The sequence below is a fragment of the Camelus ferus genome, chromosome 18, assembly GCF_009834535.1.
Source record: "Camelus ferus isolate YT-003-E chromosome 18, BCGSAC_Cfer_1.0, whole genome shotgun sequence".
In the NCBI taxonomy this organism is placed as follows: domain Eukaryota; kingdom Metazoa; phylum Chordata; class Mammalia; order Artiodactyla; family Camelidae; genus Camelus; species Camelus ferus.
This window is the reverse complement of record NC_045713.1, coordinates 17,518,287-17,533,998: the sequence shown is the minus strand read 5'-3', so window position 1 is coordinate 17,533,998 and position 15,712 is coordinate 17,518,287. Positions and strand designations below refer to the sequence as shown.

At 36.9% G+C, this 15,712-nt stretch overlaps 1 protein-coding gene across 10 annotated transcripts in view; it reads left to right on the top strand.

The window, feature by feature from the left end:
- TPST1 (tyrosylprotein sulfotransferase 1) overlaps positions 1-15,712 on the top strand; it is a 122,514-nt gene that overhangs the window by 58,182 nt on the left and 48,620 nt on the right. For 9 of the 10 annotated variants that reach the window (XR_004312670.1, XR_004312669.1, XM_032460353.1 and 6 more), the window contains one exon: positions 14,006-14,951. Coding sequence is in view for 8 of the 10 variants with exons in the window: in XM_032460353.1 (XP_032316244.1) it covers positions 14,107-14,951 (845 nt within the window). In the remaining 2 variants the exon portion in view is untranslated. Of the gene's footprint in view, positions 1-8,277; positions 8,392-14,005; positions 14,952-15,712 lie in introns of those variants that run through there. The other variant, XM_032460355.1, reaches the window with a different exon arrangement.

The following is a 15,712-nucleotide window of genomic DNA, read 5'->3' as shown; positions in this document are numbered from 1 at the left end:
AGATTTCCTTAAATGTTTTAAATCTATAAGTCTCCCAGCCTTGTTGAGGTGCTGTGTGTGTGTGTGTGTGTGTGTGTGTGTGTGTGTGTGGTGGCTCTCTTCATGCACTAGCAGTTTACACTGTGCCTTAGCCTTTACTTCCTGCTTGTATAGAACATCAAGGTCAGCCAAAAGTGAGAGAATAGGAGCTTCCTAGGTCTTTCCTGGGCATGTGCATGCCTTCTAGATTCCTAAGGATATGTTGGAGCTTTTCTAAACCCTCTATATACCTCTCATTCCTCAGTTTTATCTTTTAAGTTTTTGGATCAATGTATTGTTTGCCCCAGCTATTACTGCCACTGCAGATAGCTGTGGCATGAAAAAAATGATTATTTTAATAAATGCCTGAGGATAGAATTGTTCACATTGAGGGTGCTCTGATTCATGCCCAGTAAAGATAAGCCCTGAAAATGGCGCTTTTCCAGTGAGCTGCTAAACAGGTTAAATAGTGACAGTTCTTTGGAGATGTAGTTTTGTGGGGAGCACCTAACCTCTTCTGCTCCCTGAAGTAGCTACTCGGTGGCTGTTACTTACAGCTACCACGTTTGCAGATTGTTGGTTTCCAAGGCTTCTATGGAGCTGGGGAGAGGGAAATACGGCAAACTGAAATGCCATAAAGCTTGCTCTGCTTACTGTAAGTCAGCTGTTTTTCATGAATAAGTGTTCCTTGGATTGTTGCAAACCTTTGGTTAATTTTCAGATTTCTGAAAAAGTTGACTTTTGCTAGTGTTCTCATTATTTTTATGGAAGAATCAGACTTTTAGAGGTCCTTACTCTTCCATGCTGGATGTGCTTCCTCCACTCTTTGTTACAGTTATGTAATAGAAGAGTTTCATGCATTAGATTTTAGCACTTTTTTAGGTTACTGACAGCTTCAAGGTTATACATTTCTGTTTTTCCAGTTTTCTTTGCTGCTGTTCTCCTACCGTCTGGTTAAGCTGATTATTTAATATTTTCTGAATATGTGCTATCCTCTTCCACATTGAGGGTTCTTGTTTTCTTACTTTCTCTGCTCAAAACACTCTTCTCTCACTCCCACAGTGGGAGTCCTGCTTATCTTCTAAGATTCATTTTGTCATTTTCTTTGTGTAGCCTTTTATGAGCCCATGGATGTGATCCTTTCTTGAGAAACTTGTATTCTTTTTCCATACTTTTGTATGATCTTCTCATAATTTCATCATGTAGTATATAGTTTCTTGTCTTTTCTCCCTGCTAAGTTGCTAGCTCTTTGACGGCAAATGATGAATCATACTCATTTATATGCTCAGTAAACATTTGTTTAATTGAAGTGTAGGAGTAAGGTTTCACAGCAAGAATTCTCCACATTTTAGGTATTTGTTACTAGGAATTGCATTTTATTCATTTACCATTGATCTGAAGGAAAATGTCTACCCTGGAAAAATAAAATAACAATATATGGTTGTACACACTCTATACTACATAATCCTTGGTAAGGTACAGGAAGATAAAACTGTAAAGGCAAAGTTCTGTTTTTCCCATAGAGATTGTTATAGTAGTGGTTTCTGATCATAGACTTGATGCCTAGCTTTTTATAGAGATGATCACAGAATTCCAGCTCTGAGTAACTTTGTGTTAGAGACATAACTTCTCATGACAGAAGCTTATTTACATTGGAGAGTGACTGTGCTAAAGCAAAGCTAAACTGATTTAAAAAAAAAAAACAAACACCACAGGAAAGATAGAGCTACTTGACATGCTAGTTTCTAGCCTCCATTTATGTCTGTTGTCTTTTAGGACCAGATCTAGCTCTCCATTCTTAATCCCATTTAGGTGAAATCAGCAGGAACTTGCAGAAAGTGTGCAGAAATACATGCTGCTTATTTATGCAAATAAAGCAGAAAGCATACATGGATTTAGAGTTTTCTATCATTCTGATTTGATGTAAGATGATTGAAATTGGATAATTCAAAAGCTAGGTACATTTTTAAAACCATATGCTAACAAAAGACTTGTAACAGTGTCAGTCTTAAATTCACTTCATTTGCAACATATGTGTTTCATACGTAACTTTTTGTTCATACCAAGCCAAATGTCTGCGAAGCACCATGAGGTAGCCCTCATAGTTTTAGTCAGACCTGGGTTCCAACTTGGTTAACAATTTGCCAAATATCAATGCCTTTAATGAGTTACTTGGTTTTTTCTGAGCTTCAGTTTCCTCACATGTAAAATGATTCTAGGACAGAAATGTTACTTTACCTTTTGATTTGTTGCAGTGAGTCTAAGTACGAAAAAATGAGATTCTGATTTATTCATCGATGAGAATATGAAATGATAGAGACAGATGAAATAGACTGATCAATAAAGAAAGTAGGTTTAGAAGAGCAAGGATCAGAGGGGGAAAAAACAAGAGGTGAACTTTGTACTTTAGTTTTTCTGAATATAGTCAAACCATATTTTAACACAGGATTCAGGAGGAAAGACAGTATTCTAATAGGAAAGTGTTCACTGTCTGGAGATTTAGTGAGAATGAAAGTTTTAGTGGGATCACTCAATTTGTGCACTGAGTATACATACAGCATTTTATGTTATATGCTAAGGGGAAAACTGAAAAAAATAAAGTATAGTCACTACCTTCCAAGAATTCACAACTAATCACACTTACAGAATCTAGTTACATTAACTTATTGGAATCAAGAATCCATTAACTCATTCAAAAGTCCCTACTTTCATGGGGGCAGGGTAATAGCTCAGTAGTAGAGCTCATGCTTAGCATGCACGTGGTCCTGGGTTCTATCCCCTCTGTTAAAAAAAAAAAAAAAAAAAAAGCTCCTACTTTCAAAGAACTTACAACCTACTGAAAAAAAAGGCAAATTGTATAAGGAGAAATATGATATGGGTTAAGTGCAAGGGCACTAGGAAGGACAGCTGTGTCGTACAAGGCAGAGAGCTGTCAGGAAAGCTTCCTAGAGGAAATAGTATTGAAACAATATTGAAGGGTGAGTGGGAGTTACGAGTAAGAGGTGCTGCAGGTTGTTCAAGCTAGAAGCAGCGTTGAGTGAGAGTGCAGGAGAGGGGTGCTGGGGATGGGAAGTGATTAAAGAAGAGGCTGAGGGGCAGGCAGAGGCTGGATCATGAAGGGCCTTACATGTTATGGTGAGGATTTTTTTTCTGAAAGAAGTAGAAAGTCATTGAAGGGTTTTAAGCGGAGAGTGTCATAAGTATGTTTACATTTTAGAAAGATCACTCCTGAAACAGGATAGTGAATGAACTGATTAAAGGAAGTCAGAGAGTATCAGTCAGGAGGTTGTGGAGTTATTCTGGAGAATAAGATGAGGGTGAGGATTAGAGCCACACCAGCAGGGGAAGAAAAGGGAGGAGAATAGATTTTAAGAGGTAGGAAGGAGGAAGAATTGACAGGACTCTACTGGTTACCAATGGAGAGGTTAAGGGAGAAACCACATAAAGGCTCCCAGATTTTTAGCTTGGGCATTTGGGAGGAAGTGGTTCATTTACCAGTAGAGGAAACTGAAGAGGTGAATCGATTTTCTATGAAAGATTTGTTCCATTTGATGTTATTTGAATTTGACATGTCCAGCGGAACATCCAGATAGAGTTTGTCCCTTGGCCTTTGAATGATGAGGTCTTGGGATTTGGCATAGAAGTTTTGGTTGCAGATAGATTTGTGAGGCATCGGAATATGAATAGAGGGTGGCCATAGATGAAGCAGGGTGAGTGCGGAAGTGTAGATAAGGGAACCCAGTACCACAAATTAAATAATATTTTGTGACTATCTTGTGATGTTTGCTTTTGATGCATTTTAAATTTGTATACATAGTTGAGGCTATTTTTTTTCTAGGTCTTCTATTTTGTTCCAGTGATTACTATTAGTATCATAACAGTTAAAATACTTTTGTTGATACCTTACTATCCTATGGCTCTTTCCAAAGTCTTGGAAAAACTATTTTTCCCATCTGCAGTGAATTTTGTAGATTCAGTTAAAAAAAATCCTGTTGGGATAATGATTGGGACTGTAGAATTTTTTCATGGCTTCTAGATTACTTTGTTCTTATTTGTGTGTAGTTCCTTGTTTCATTTTTGATATTATTTGTTGAGCATTTGCTTTGTTTCAGATCATTCTGTGGGTATTTTAAGGAGATTTAAGAGAGATTTCATTAGGTGCTTATTCATCTGTAAATTCCTTAGTGTATTTTATCTGATAATAAAGACCCACTGCATAGATGATGAATGTGTTTTAATTTGTGCTTTAAAGAAGCTTATAGTTTAGTGGGGTAAGCTAACCACAGTACAGTGCATGAGCGTGCAAACCAGTGTGTTTTTGCCAAGTGCTTGAAGTTACAGAAGAGGGAACAATTGATTTTGTGGGGAGGGATTTGGGAATAGAGCACTGAGGAGGCCTGTAAGAAAAAGAGAAAGGGTTCTGGCACAAGAGGCGGCAGCATAAGCAGAGGCCAGGTGTGGAGGTACCTGGTGCAGATGTGGGGTGATCCTGCTTGGGACCAGCTTCATGGAAGGAGTGCCAAGCAAGAGGTGAGGTTGCAGGATGAGCAACAGCCAGTGTCTGACAGTTGCCACAGGCCTGTGAGCTTTAGAAGTCCTTGAGCATGTTATCCACTTGATTGTCACAGCAGCACTGTGAAAGAGAACTTGGTGTTCCTTTATCTTTTGCATTTTCTCTCCAGTCTTACATCTGATAATTTCTACTCTAATTACATGTGGAAAAGAGTTTGATTATCACTATCCCTCTTTTATGAATGAGGGAATCAATGCTCAGTGATTTTATCTAGTTCTATATGGCTAAGAAAAAACGGATTTCAGAGGAGAGCCCAGGTCTTCTAATATATCAGGCTGCTTTTACATTATTTCAATGCCATCTTATTTTCTCCTTTTCCTATTCTAGTTACTTTTAATCCTAAAAGTTAGGAGGTTGGTAGAAAAATTGTATAATTGAATTACTGAATGAGAGTATATAATTTGAGCAAATTTTTTTTTCTTTTCTTTGTGTTCCGTCTCGTGGATGATGTAAAGAGAAGATAAACATGAGTGAAGAACATGAGTGAAGAATCTAGAATAGGAATGTTTAGCCTACAGTGGCCCTCTGATTTATAGATCCAAGAAGGTTAGAACTCGGTAACTTAAACTTTTTATTTTGTTTTATTTCATTTAAGTCTTTATTATGAAAGTTTTCAAACATATGCAAAAATAGAAAATCATATTGAACCCTCAAGTGCCCATCACTCAGCTTCAACAGTTATTAACTCATAGTCATCTGCTTTCATATATAATCCCCTCTCCCCACACACACACACATCTGCCCTCAGATACTTTTGAAGCATTTCCCAGACATCACTTCATTTAACTTGAACTTTTTAAAATGTTATGCTTGAGTTTAACTTGTGCTCTTGTCCCTATTTGTGTCCTAAGCATTAGGTCCCAGTTCTCAGTTTTTGACCAGCTCTTTTCCCTCTTGACCATGGGGTTGATTGAAAACAAAATTCCAGTACAGTGCTCCTTTATGCAGACGGGTCCCAGCAGACTCCCAAAGATTGTCAGCTATGTATACCATATTCTTCTTACCATTTGTTGTCAGTGGTTTTAGTGCCAGCCCCCAGTGTGTGGCTAGAAAAAAGTATTCCCATGTTGGTACTCTGACCATGAGCTGACGTAAGGATTGGCTTTGCAACACTGGGCTTATTTGAAGTTTCTGCTGAATGGCAAAACTGTCGTTCAGATTAACCCCTGGACACTTATTAGCAAAATTGTCATTCAAAATAACCCCTGGACATTTATTAATTGAAAGTTCAAGCACATGTTACAATTTTTTTTCCTTTTGCTAAAAAGCTAGAAGTCAGGAGAAACCAGCTATAGACTGGACTTTTGACAGAAGTCAAGGTGGTATTGGCTGTCGCTGTTTGCCACAGTGGTTTGCATGAATAAGCATGTTAATAATGATTAACAAAGGAAAAATAGTTTTTAGGGGATTGTTACATTCCTATAATTTATCTTTTGCTGGAAAATTTATCCAGCATCTCTTTGGATCTAGCAATCTAGCACTGTCCTGATTATAAAAGCAGGGTGACGAATGTGCTCATGAGTGCACGTGCCAGGGCCTGTTCATGTGCACTGGCATGGCCTGCTGACTGCCAGCTTCTGTACCCCTGCTTTTTCTGAATGACACTGTTTTTGATTAGAAATCTTTATATAGTTTGCAAAGATCTAAGTATGGAAGTATAATGTCAGCGTTCTCTTCTTCTCTAGAGCATTATTTCTGGGACGCTTTCATTTAACTTGCTGGGAAAGAGCAGTTTTATTAATGGTAATTTTTCAGATTTCTTTGTTGCAGTGTTTCAATGCTTTTACTTTCTCCTGGAGATAAAAGTGAATTTTCTAGTGTTCCCTTCTAGCTCAGCCTCAGCTCTGTATATGTCCCAGTTGTGAAAATATTGATACTACTTGTCTGAAAATACAGTGACATGGACTTTAAGGTAATGGAAAGAGACCTGTGTGTGTGTGTGCACATAAAACCATGCACGTGCACAGTGGTCAGATATATAAAGGTAATGGTCAGACAACTTTTACTGTACTTTCTTCTTAAATTACAGGACTACTTTTTTTCAAGAATTTGAGAAGAATTAGTATCGAGGTATGAGAAGAGACCTCAAGCTCTATGGCATCTCTCTTCTATGAAAGTGTTCTTCCCAGTTTGGTTAGTTTACTGATGCTTTTTGAAGGCTCAGTGTACACTGTGACCTGATGCTCTGTTACGCATGCTGTGATCGGCGACGGGATGTAGACAAGGTCTCTGAGCTTCAGGAGCTTAAAATCTTTTGGAGTAAGTAAAATATATGCAATAAAGTGAAAAGTGACCTTTGAAGAAGAGGTAAGATTTAGAGAGTTGATGAGGAGCGTATGCTATTTGGGCCTCAGTTTGTGTGTCTATAAAATGAAAGCTTTGGACCAAATGACCTAAAGGTCCCTTTTAGCACTCATGCTAAATGATTCTGTGATTCTCCAAGTTAGGAAACATCTAAAGACAGTAAATTAGGCTTCATAAATTTAGTGAAAAGTAATTAGAATGTTTCTGGGGAAGCCCAAATCCCCTTCTTTCCCTCTTCAGTATCTTTTGCAAGGCTTTTGACTATCGTCTTACTTGCTTTCAGACATCTTGGAGGAAGATAGAACATACTTTTCTCCCCTAGGTGTGTTGGAGGAGACAGTGTTTAATTTAAAATACAATGGAAATGAAGCCTTGAAAAAAAATCACCCCAAATTGTGTTAATTGACACATCTATTAAGTATGTTGGGACACATAGGGGTTTCTTTTCCCCTAAGTTGTCCCTTAGTAAAGAGGGATTTGCCTTCATTTGAGTCCTTATTAAACCTTTGATGTTAAGAGGTACATTCTCAGTTATTTTGCTTTGAACAGCCGACTGTTTTGGGATGTTTTGGGATGAAGCTTGACTTCAGTCAGTGCTACTTTTGATGACAGAATCAGTAGAAAAGAGATAGAGAAATTTAACACAGATTTAGTATTGGATATCGTAAAAACAAGCCTTTTCAAGACCATTTTGAAAAATAATACCAGGCTTTTGGCAGAGGAATGACATGTTCTGACTTAAATTTTAAAACGATGGTTTTGGCTGTTGAGTTGTGAATAGACTCTAGAAGGCAGGTATAGAAGAAAAGATAACCTTTCGGTAATCCTGATGAGAGAATCTGTTGGTGCTAATGAAAGTGTTGAAAAGTGGTCGGATTCTGATTGTATTTTGAAGGATGAGCCGATAGAATTTTTGTCACATTTGGATGTAGGATATGAGAAAGAGATAAATTAAATATGTGTTAAATGCTTTAAAATCAAGCACATCCCTCTTTTAAAAATTCAGTGTAAGAAAATAATCATGTGTGTAATGATGTTTGTACATCTGAGACTATTTATCACAATGTTGTTTATAGTCATAAAAATTTAAAAACAAGTAAATAATAGTATAGAATGGGCCAAATAAACATTGGCAGATCCTTTCACTTAAGTTTTATGCAGTCATTGAAACGATTTACAAGTATGTTTCTAAACAAGGAAGTATGCTAATAATATATTTCCAGTTTTTGTCTTTTTATATACTTTACTAGGAATTCGGGGTATGTTAATAGGAAGTTATCAGATACTGTTGGTTGCTGCTATAGTAACTAAAGTTCTGTCACGTTAACTTTCGGTTGGTGAATTCTATTTTTGTATCTGATACGTGCTTGGGAAAGTTTTCAGAGAAGTAGTTATCTTGTTTTTGTATAGTTGAATTCTAGATTGTAACTCAGGTAATTTTTGAAAGAAGTTGAGTCATTTGTCACCTATTGGATTCTGACATGTATCAGACATTGGTAAGTTACGTGTAATTTAAAATATATATAGTACTACATTTTATCCAAAAGGTTTGCAATTTCAGGGTGAGTTCTTAGCGATCACTGCTGTTTGGGGGAAACAAATGAATGTACTAGAGGAATCATTCTTGTGTAACTATCTAAAATGAAATCAACCATTACAAGAGTTAATTGCATCCCTAAGAGCACTCCTTTTTGCTTCATTGAGTCTACTTTGTTCATATTTAAATGAATTTTTATTTAATTTAAATGTTCATAAAGTGGAAAATATGGAGATTGTTTTTCTAGGATCATTTCTCTGCTTTTCTTGGTAAAACTCATTATTTACTTAATGTATTCCTATCAATAGTGTTTGATCAGAAACATTAATTGGAAGATTTAGAATCACAGACTTTCCTGTTCTTGATCTTTTGTCTTCTCCTTCCCCTGTGTTTTCCCTCAAATTTCTCTTGATTCAAAAAAAGATTTTATTTAAAAAATGATTGTACTTTTTTCTGATGCACAGTTCTATGAATTTTATACATGTATTGATTCATGTAACAGCTGCCACAATCAGAATACAGAATAATTCCATCATCCCAGGAAACTCTGTTGTGTTATATCCCTTTATATGTACAGTCCTCTGGCATCTACTGATCTGTAGTTTTGTCTTTTCCAGAATATTTTATAAATAGAATAATTGTGAGACTGGCTTGTTTCACTCAACATAATGCTTTTGAGATTCATCCAAATTGTGTGTATCAATAACATGTTCCTTTTTACTGCTGGGTAGTATTCCAGCAGTGGATGTACCACAGTTTATCCACATTTACTCATTGAAGAACATTTGGTTTATTTTCAGTTTTTGGTGATTATGCATAGAGCTGCTATATTAATGTGTAGGTCTTTTGTGAACTTAGGTTTCATTTCTCTAGGATAAATGCTCGGGGACACAATTGTTGGGTTGTATGGTAAGTGTATGTTTACACTGATTAGAATCTACCACTCTTTTTCAGAGTGGTTGTACCTTTGTGCATTCCCAGTACTGTGTGAGAGCCAGAGGCTCCTCATCCTTGTCAGCGCTTGATATTGTCTGTCAGCATTTTTAATTTTAGCCATCCTAATAAAGTAGTTTTTTTTTTAAATAGAATTATTGAAATGTAATCCACATACCATAAATTTTCCCACAATCTGGGTTTAGAACATTTTCATCATCCCCCAAAAAACCACGTGGTAGTTACTTCCGTATTCCTTCTCCCCTCAGCCCCAGGCAACTACTGATTTTTCTGTTTCTACAGATTTGCCTATTCTGGACATTTTTAGTAAATGGAATCATGTAATATGTAATCTTTTATGAGTTGCTTCAGTCAATTAGCATAGTGTTTTCAAGGTTCATCCTTATTGTAGCATGTATCAGTGCTCCTTTTTATGGCTAAATAATACTCCATTGCATGGATATACCATATATTGTTTACCCGTTTATCAGTTGGTGGAAATTTGGGTTCTTGCTACTTTTTGGCTATGAATTATGATGCCTGAACATTTGTGTACAAGTTTTTGTGTGAACTCATGTTTTCAATTCTCTTGGATGGAATTGCTGGATCATATCATATGGTAATTCTATGCTTAACCTTTTGAGGAACTGCCAAACTGTTTTCTAAAGTGGCTGTGCCATTTTACAGTCCCACTCACCAGCAAGATAGGACGATTTCAGTTTCTCCACATTTTCACCAATACTTGTTATTATCTGTGTTTTTTATTGTAGCCATCTAGTGGGTGTGAGGTGGTATCTCATTTTGTTCTTGATTTGCATTTTCCTAAAGACTAACGTTATTGAGCATCTTTTCATGTGCTTATTAACCACTTGTATATCTTCTTTGGGAAAGTGTCTGTTCAGAGCTTTAGCCCATTTTTTTTTATTGTTGAATTGTTAAGTTCTTTATGTGATTCTAGATACAAGTCCCTCATTAGGTATATGATTTGCAAATATTTTCTTCCTCTTTTTGGTTTGTCTATCACTCTTAGGATGGTGTCCTTTGAAGCACAAATACTTTAAATTTTGATGAAGTCCAATCTATCTGTTTTTTCTTTGTCCCTTGTACTTTTGGTGTTGTATCTAAGAAACTGTGGCCTAACACAAGGTCACAAAGATTCACACTTTTTTTTTCTTCAAAGAGTTTTCTAGTTTTAGCTCTTAGATTTAAGTCTCTATCTCATTTTGAGTTAATTTTTGTGAATAGGTATTCAATTTCATTCTTTCACATGTGGATATCCAGTTGTCCCAGCACCATTTGTTGAACAGAGTGCCCTTTCCTCACTCAGTTATCTTGGCATCCTTGTAAAAAATCAGTTGATCATAAACGTAACCGTTTATTTCTGGATTTGCAATTCTATTCATTTGTTTGGCTGTTTTTATGCTAGTATTGCATTTTCTTCATTACTGTTGCTTTGTAGTGAGTTTTGAAATTGGGAATTGTGGATCCTCCAGCATTGTTCTTTTTCAGGATGGTTTTGGCCAGAGTGAGGTTGTATAAACCTAAACAGAATTAAATAACTCCTTGCTTAAAATCTTTAAGTCAGTCACATATGATTGCCTCTATGATAAAATTTTATATCCCTAACCTGTTCCACAACATTTATGATCCAACCCCTGTACATCTTTTCAGTTTCATCTCTCACTTTCCCTCTTGCTCACTGCCTTACCCTGCTCCTTGGAAACTTTCGAATGCCTCTCCATCACAGGACTTTTGCGTATCCATTTACTTTTGCTTAGAATGTTCTTCTCTTCAGTCTTTACCCAATTCCTACTCATCCTTTAGATATTCACCTGAATGTCATTTTTTAAGAAAGACTATTTGTTATTTTACAATTTTTTTTCTTTATAATAAAGTACAGTGCCTGGCATTATAATATGTTTTCCAAAATGTGACTAAAGGAATGAGTACATGAGTAAACAGGAACCAGATTTTGGTTGTTGTATCCTACTGAGACTATCAAAATGTTTTTCTAGGAATGTATTCTTCAGAAAAAGAAAAACCAGTTGTACTGAGGTATATACCATAAAACTTACTTATTGTAAGGGTAACAATTCAGTGATTTTTAGTAGATTTTATAGAATTGTGCAACTATTACAGTATTCTAGCTTTAGAACATTCCCGTCGTGCCTGTTTACCATTAAATTCCTGCTTTCACCTGGTGCTTTCTGTGTCTATAAGTTTGCACATGTGAACATTTCATATGATTGTATGCTGATGTAGCTTCTCAGACACATACACACTTAAAATTGTTTTTAAAAAAGTTGTTTTCACTTTTGAGCATGGCTTTCTAGGGATTTGCCCCCATCTGCACAGCGTAGTGGACACAGGTTGTGCTCAAACATCTTGTACCAGTAAGAGTTGTCCTCTGCCAAAAGATCTGTGTGTGAGTAAGGAGCACAAAGTTCAGGCTATTTTCAAATCTGTCCTGGTGTTTTCTTTCTACTTGTCATGTCTCCTCTTTGCGTACATGCAGCCTTGTGGTTGGCCACAAGATTGCCAATCATGACTACAACCTCAGTCTATTAGAACTATTCATCCTCCTAGCTCACCTGCCTACTGGAACATCACTTACACTGACAGCACAACTAGGCGTGTGTGTTTTGCACCACTCCAGAATGAGTGATCTCCCACTGATCCCAACACAAAGCCTCCAGTCCTCATAGTTTGCCCTGCCTGGCCCTGCCCTGCTGAACCTCTACCTGCTGAGGAGAGGGTCTGGAGAGGGATGAGAGTGGTCTCAGACAAGAGTACCAGACTCACTGTTCTTACTCAGCGTTTAGCAGTTTTTTAATAACCTATAACAAAAAATAATATATATAAATGTATGACTGAATCACTTTGCTATACACCAGAAATAACACAACACTGTAAATCAACTATACTTCAATTAAAAAAAATTAGCAATTTTTCACGCATAAATGCTTCTTGAGTTGTATACCTTTTGTCAATTTCTAGAGGACTGAAAGGTTTGTCTTGTCAATTTTGTCCTGTTTTGTAATTGTTTTTTGGGGGAAGAATTGCCTACCTTCACAGTAGTTCCTAGCTAGATGTCCTGCCTCTCAGGATATATTCTTTTTCTGGTATACTTAGTCATTTCCCCAGGTATACTTACTGCCAGTCAGGATATTCATCTATATATATATGTATGACTGAGAGTTTTTAAGGAATTGACTCCTGCGATTATGGTGCTGGCATTTCTAAAATCCATAGAGCAGTCTGGCTGGTAGGAGTGGATGTTAGCCTTCAGTCTAAATTCTTCAGGGCAGCAGGCCTGGAAACTCAGGCAGGGTTTCTATGTTTTAGTCTTGAGGAGAATTCCTTTCTTTTTTTTTTTTCCAGAAAACCTGTTTTTTCTCTTAAGGTTTTTACTTGTTGGATGAAGCCCACCTGTTTTTTGGAGGGTAATCTGCATTACTCAAATTCTGTTGATTTAATTGTAAATCTCTTCTTAAAAAATACCTTCACAGCAACAGTAAGACTAGTACTTGACCAAACACTGGACACCATGGCCAAACCAAGTTGACACACAAAATTAAGAATCACACTTGCCCTCTGAGGAACCAGGGTACTTTTTTTTAGTCTAGGTATAGGCTGATTGCTGTCTGCTTCATAATATGTACCCTTGCTCCAGCTAAACTAGCAGCTCTATAGTATGTGTATTTTATGTGTACATAGTATGTATGTTTTACATACATGCCCCTGCTTTTACATGTCTTTTCTTTGGTCATAGTGTATCTTCAGTTCAGAATGCTCTGTGCTATCCAGATTTTATCTGTTCTGAAGGCTAGATCACAGACATACACAATTTTCTTTACATCCTGTACACCAACTCTCCTGAACTGCTTCCTGTCCCCTAATTATGCTGTGTTTTGTCATGCCATAGTGCTTTTGGACACAGATTCCTATTGCTTGGCCTATTCTTCCCTCTTACTTTCTATAAGGCTTTTATAGCTTCCTGAGATAGACTCTGTGTGTCTTTTCACTATGTTCCCATTGTCTTCTTTGCTTATTTCTACTCAGGCACTGATCACATTTTATTGTCATTAGTTGCATGTCTGTCTGCCCGTGAGACTTTGTTTCTTGAGAACAGGGGCCACTGCACTGCTGTCCTCTTCAGAGTTTATCCTCAGCCAAGCCCAAGTATCTGGACTGTAATTTATAAAATGAATAAGCTGAGTCTATGCTGAAGATTTGGAAATTGTATATTTCTTCTGTAATTTCTCTTTATAGTAGAATGTGGAGATAATGACTTCTTGGGGCTGAAGCAAATCTGAATACCAGAGATGGACCTTGGATTAGATTCTGAACATACCTGTGCATATTAAATATTTGCTCAACACACTATAGAAGTAGTTTTATTTATTTTTCCATTCTGTGCAAGGTACATAACTTAAATTGTTACATTAAGAAAAGTTGTTTTTGATTAGAAATGTTGATTTATTTTTGCTTGCATTTATGTGTACTTGTGTTCTAAGAATATCAGTGCATCTAAGACTGCTTCAGCTTCTTTCTAGCTAAAATGTAATGGTGATAACTGATGACGAATTTGTAAACAATCTTTACATGAAGATAAAATAACTTTTTCCTTTTCCTATTAGATGTTGATCATCTTTCTGAAGTAGAATCTCCATGGCCTGAACAATTTCTGAAAATCATTTGGAGCAAAATAGCTGTTTAATAACAAGATAACTACATCAAGATGGTTGGAAAACTGAAGCAGAACTTACTATTGGCATGTCTGGTGATTAGTTCTGTGACTGTATTTTACTTGGGCCAACACGCCATGGAATGCCATCACCGAATAGAAGAACGTAGCCAGCCCCTCAAGTTGGAGAGTACGAGGACCACGGTGCAAACTGGCCTGGACATCAAAGCCAATAAAACCTTTGCCTATCACAAAGATATGCCTTTAATATTTATTGGAGGTGTGCCTCGGAGTGGAACCACACTCATGAGGGCCATGCTAGACGCGCACCCTGATATTCGCTGTGGAGAGGAAACCAGGGTCATTCCTCGAATCCTGGCTCTGAAGCAGATGTGGTCACGGTCGAGTAAAGAGAAAATACGCTTGGATGAGGCTGGTGTCACCGATGAAGTGCTGGATTCTGCCATGCAGGCCTTCTTACTAGAAATTATTGTTAAGCATGGGGAGCCAGCCCCTTATTTATGTAATAAAGATCCTTTTGCCCTGAAATCCTTAACTTACCTTGCTAGGTTATTCCCCAATGCCAAATTTCTCCTGATGGTCCGAGATGGCAGGGCATCAGTACATTCAATGATTTCTCGGAAAGTTACTATAGCTGGGTTTGACCTGAACAGCTACAGGGACTGTTTGACCAAGTGGAATCGTGCCATAGAGACCATGTACAACCAGTGTATGGAGGTTGGCTATAAAAAATGCATGTTAGTTCACTATGAACAACTTGTCTTGCATCCTGAACGGTGGATGAGAACTCTCTTAAAGTTCCTCCAGATTCCTTGGAACCACTCAGTATTACACCATGAAGAGATGATTGGGAAAGCCGGGGGAGTATCTCTGTCAAAGTGAGTAGATGTTATATTTTTATTTGACCCTATAGTCAGCTAATAAAGGTCTGTGTGTTTGTGTATGTATGTATATGTATGTGTGTAGTGTATATATATATGTATACACACACACACACACACACTCTATATATCTATAGTGATTATATATATGTGTGTGTGTGTATGGAAACTATAGACCTTTTCTGGAATAGATATAGCTTCATCAATGAGTTTTTTAAAAATTCTCTAGCCAGTTCATTACAGACCTTTTCATTTATTTAATTCATTTTTTAAATGTGTTGTTGCACTTTTATTTATTTATTTTAGAGTGAGCCAATTAGGTTTACTTATTATTTATTTTTAGAGAGGTACTGGGGATTGAACCCAGGATCTTGCATATGCTAAGCATGTGCTTTACCACTTGAGCTATACCCTTCCCCCCATTCATTTTAAAATTTATGAATTGTCCTTTTTATTTATTTGATAGAAGGAAACCCATTTTATAGCAGTATATGGCCTTTTTCATGGTCCTCTGGCTTTAATGTCTGTCATTCATTTTGGTGTTTTCTGATGTTTAATTTCTAGATATTTTTGCTAATAAGGATAGTTGGCTTTTGTGTATATTAAGGTCAATATAAGAAAAAGCATGTACTATGTTAGTAAGTATGTAGTGAATTCCAGGCATTTAGGAAATTTTAGTGATAGGGAAAAGATTAAAATTATCTAACCCAGTCCCTTCACTTTACAGGTAGGAAGTACTCAGTCAGAAAGACCAAAAT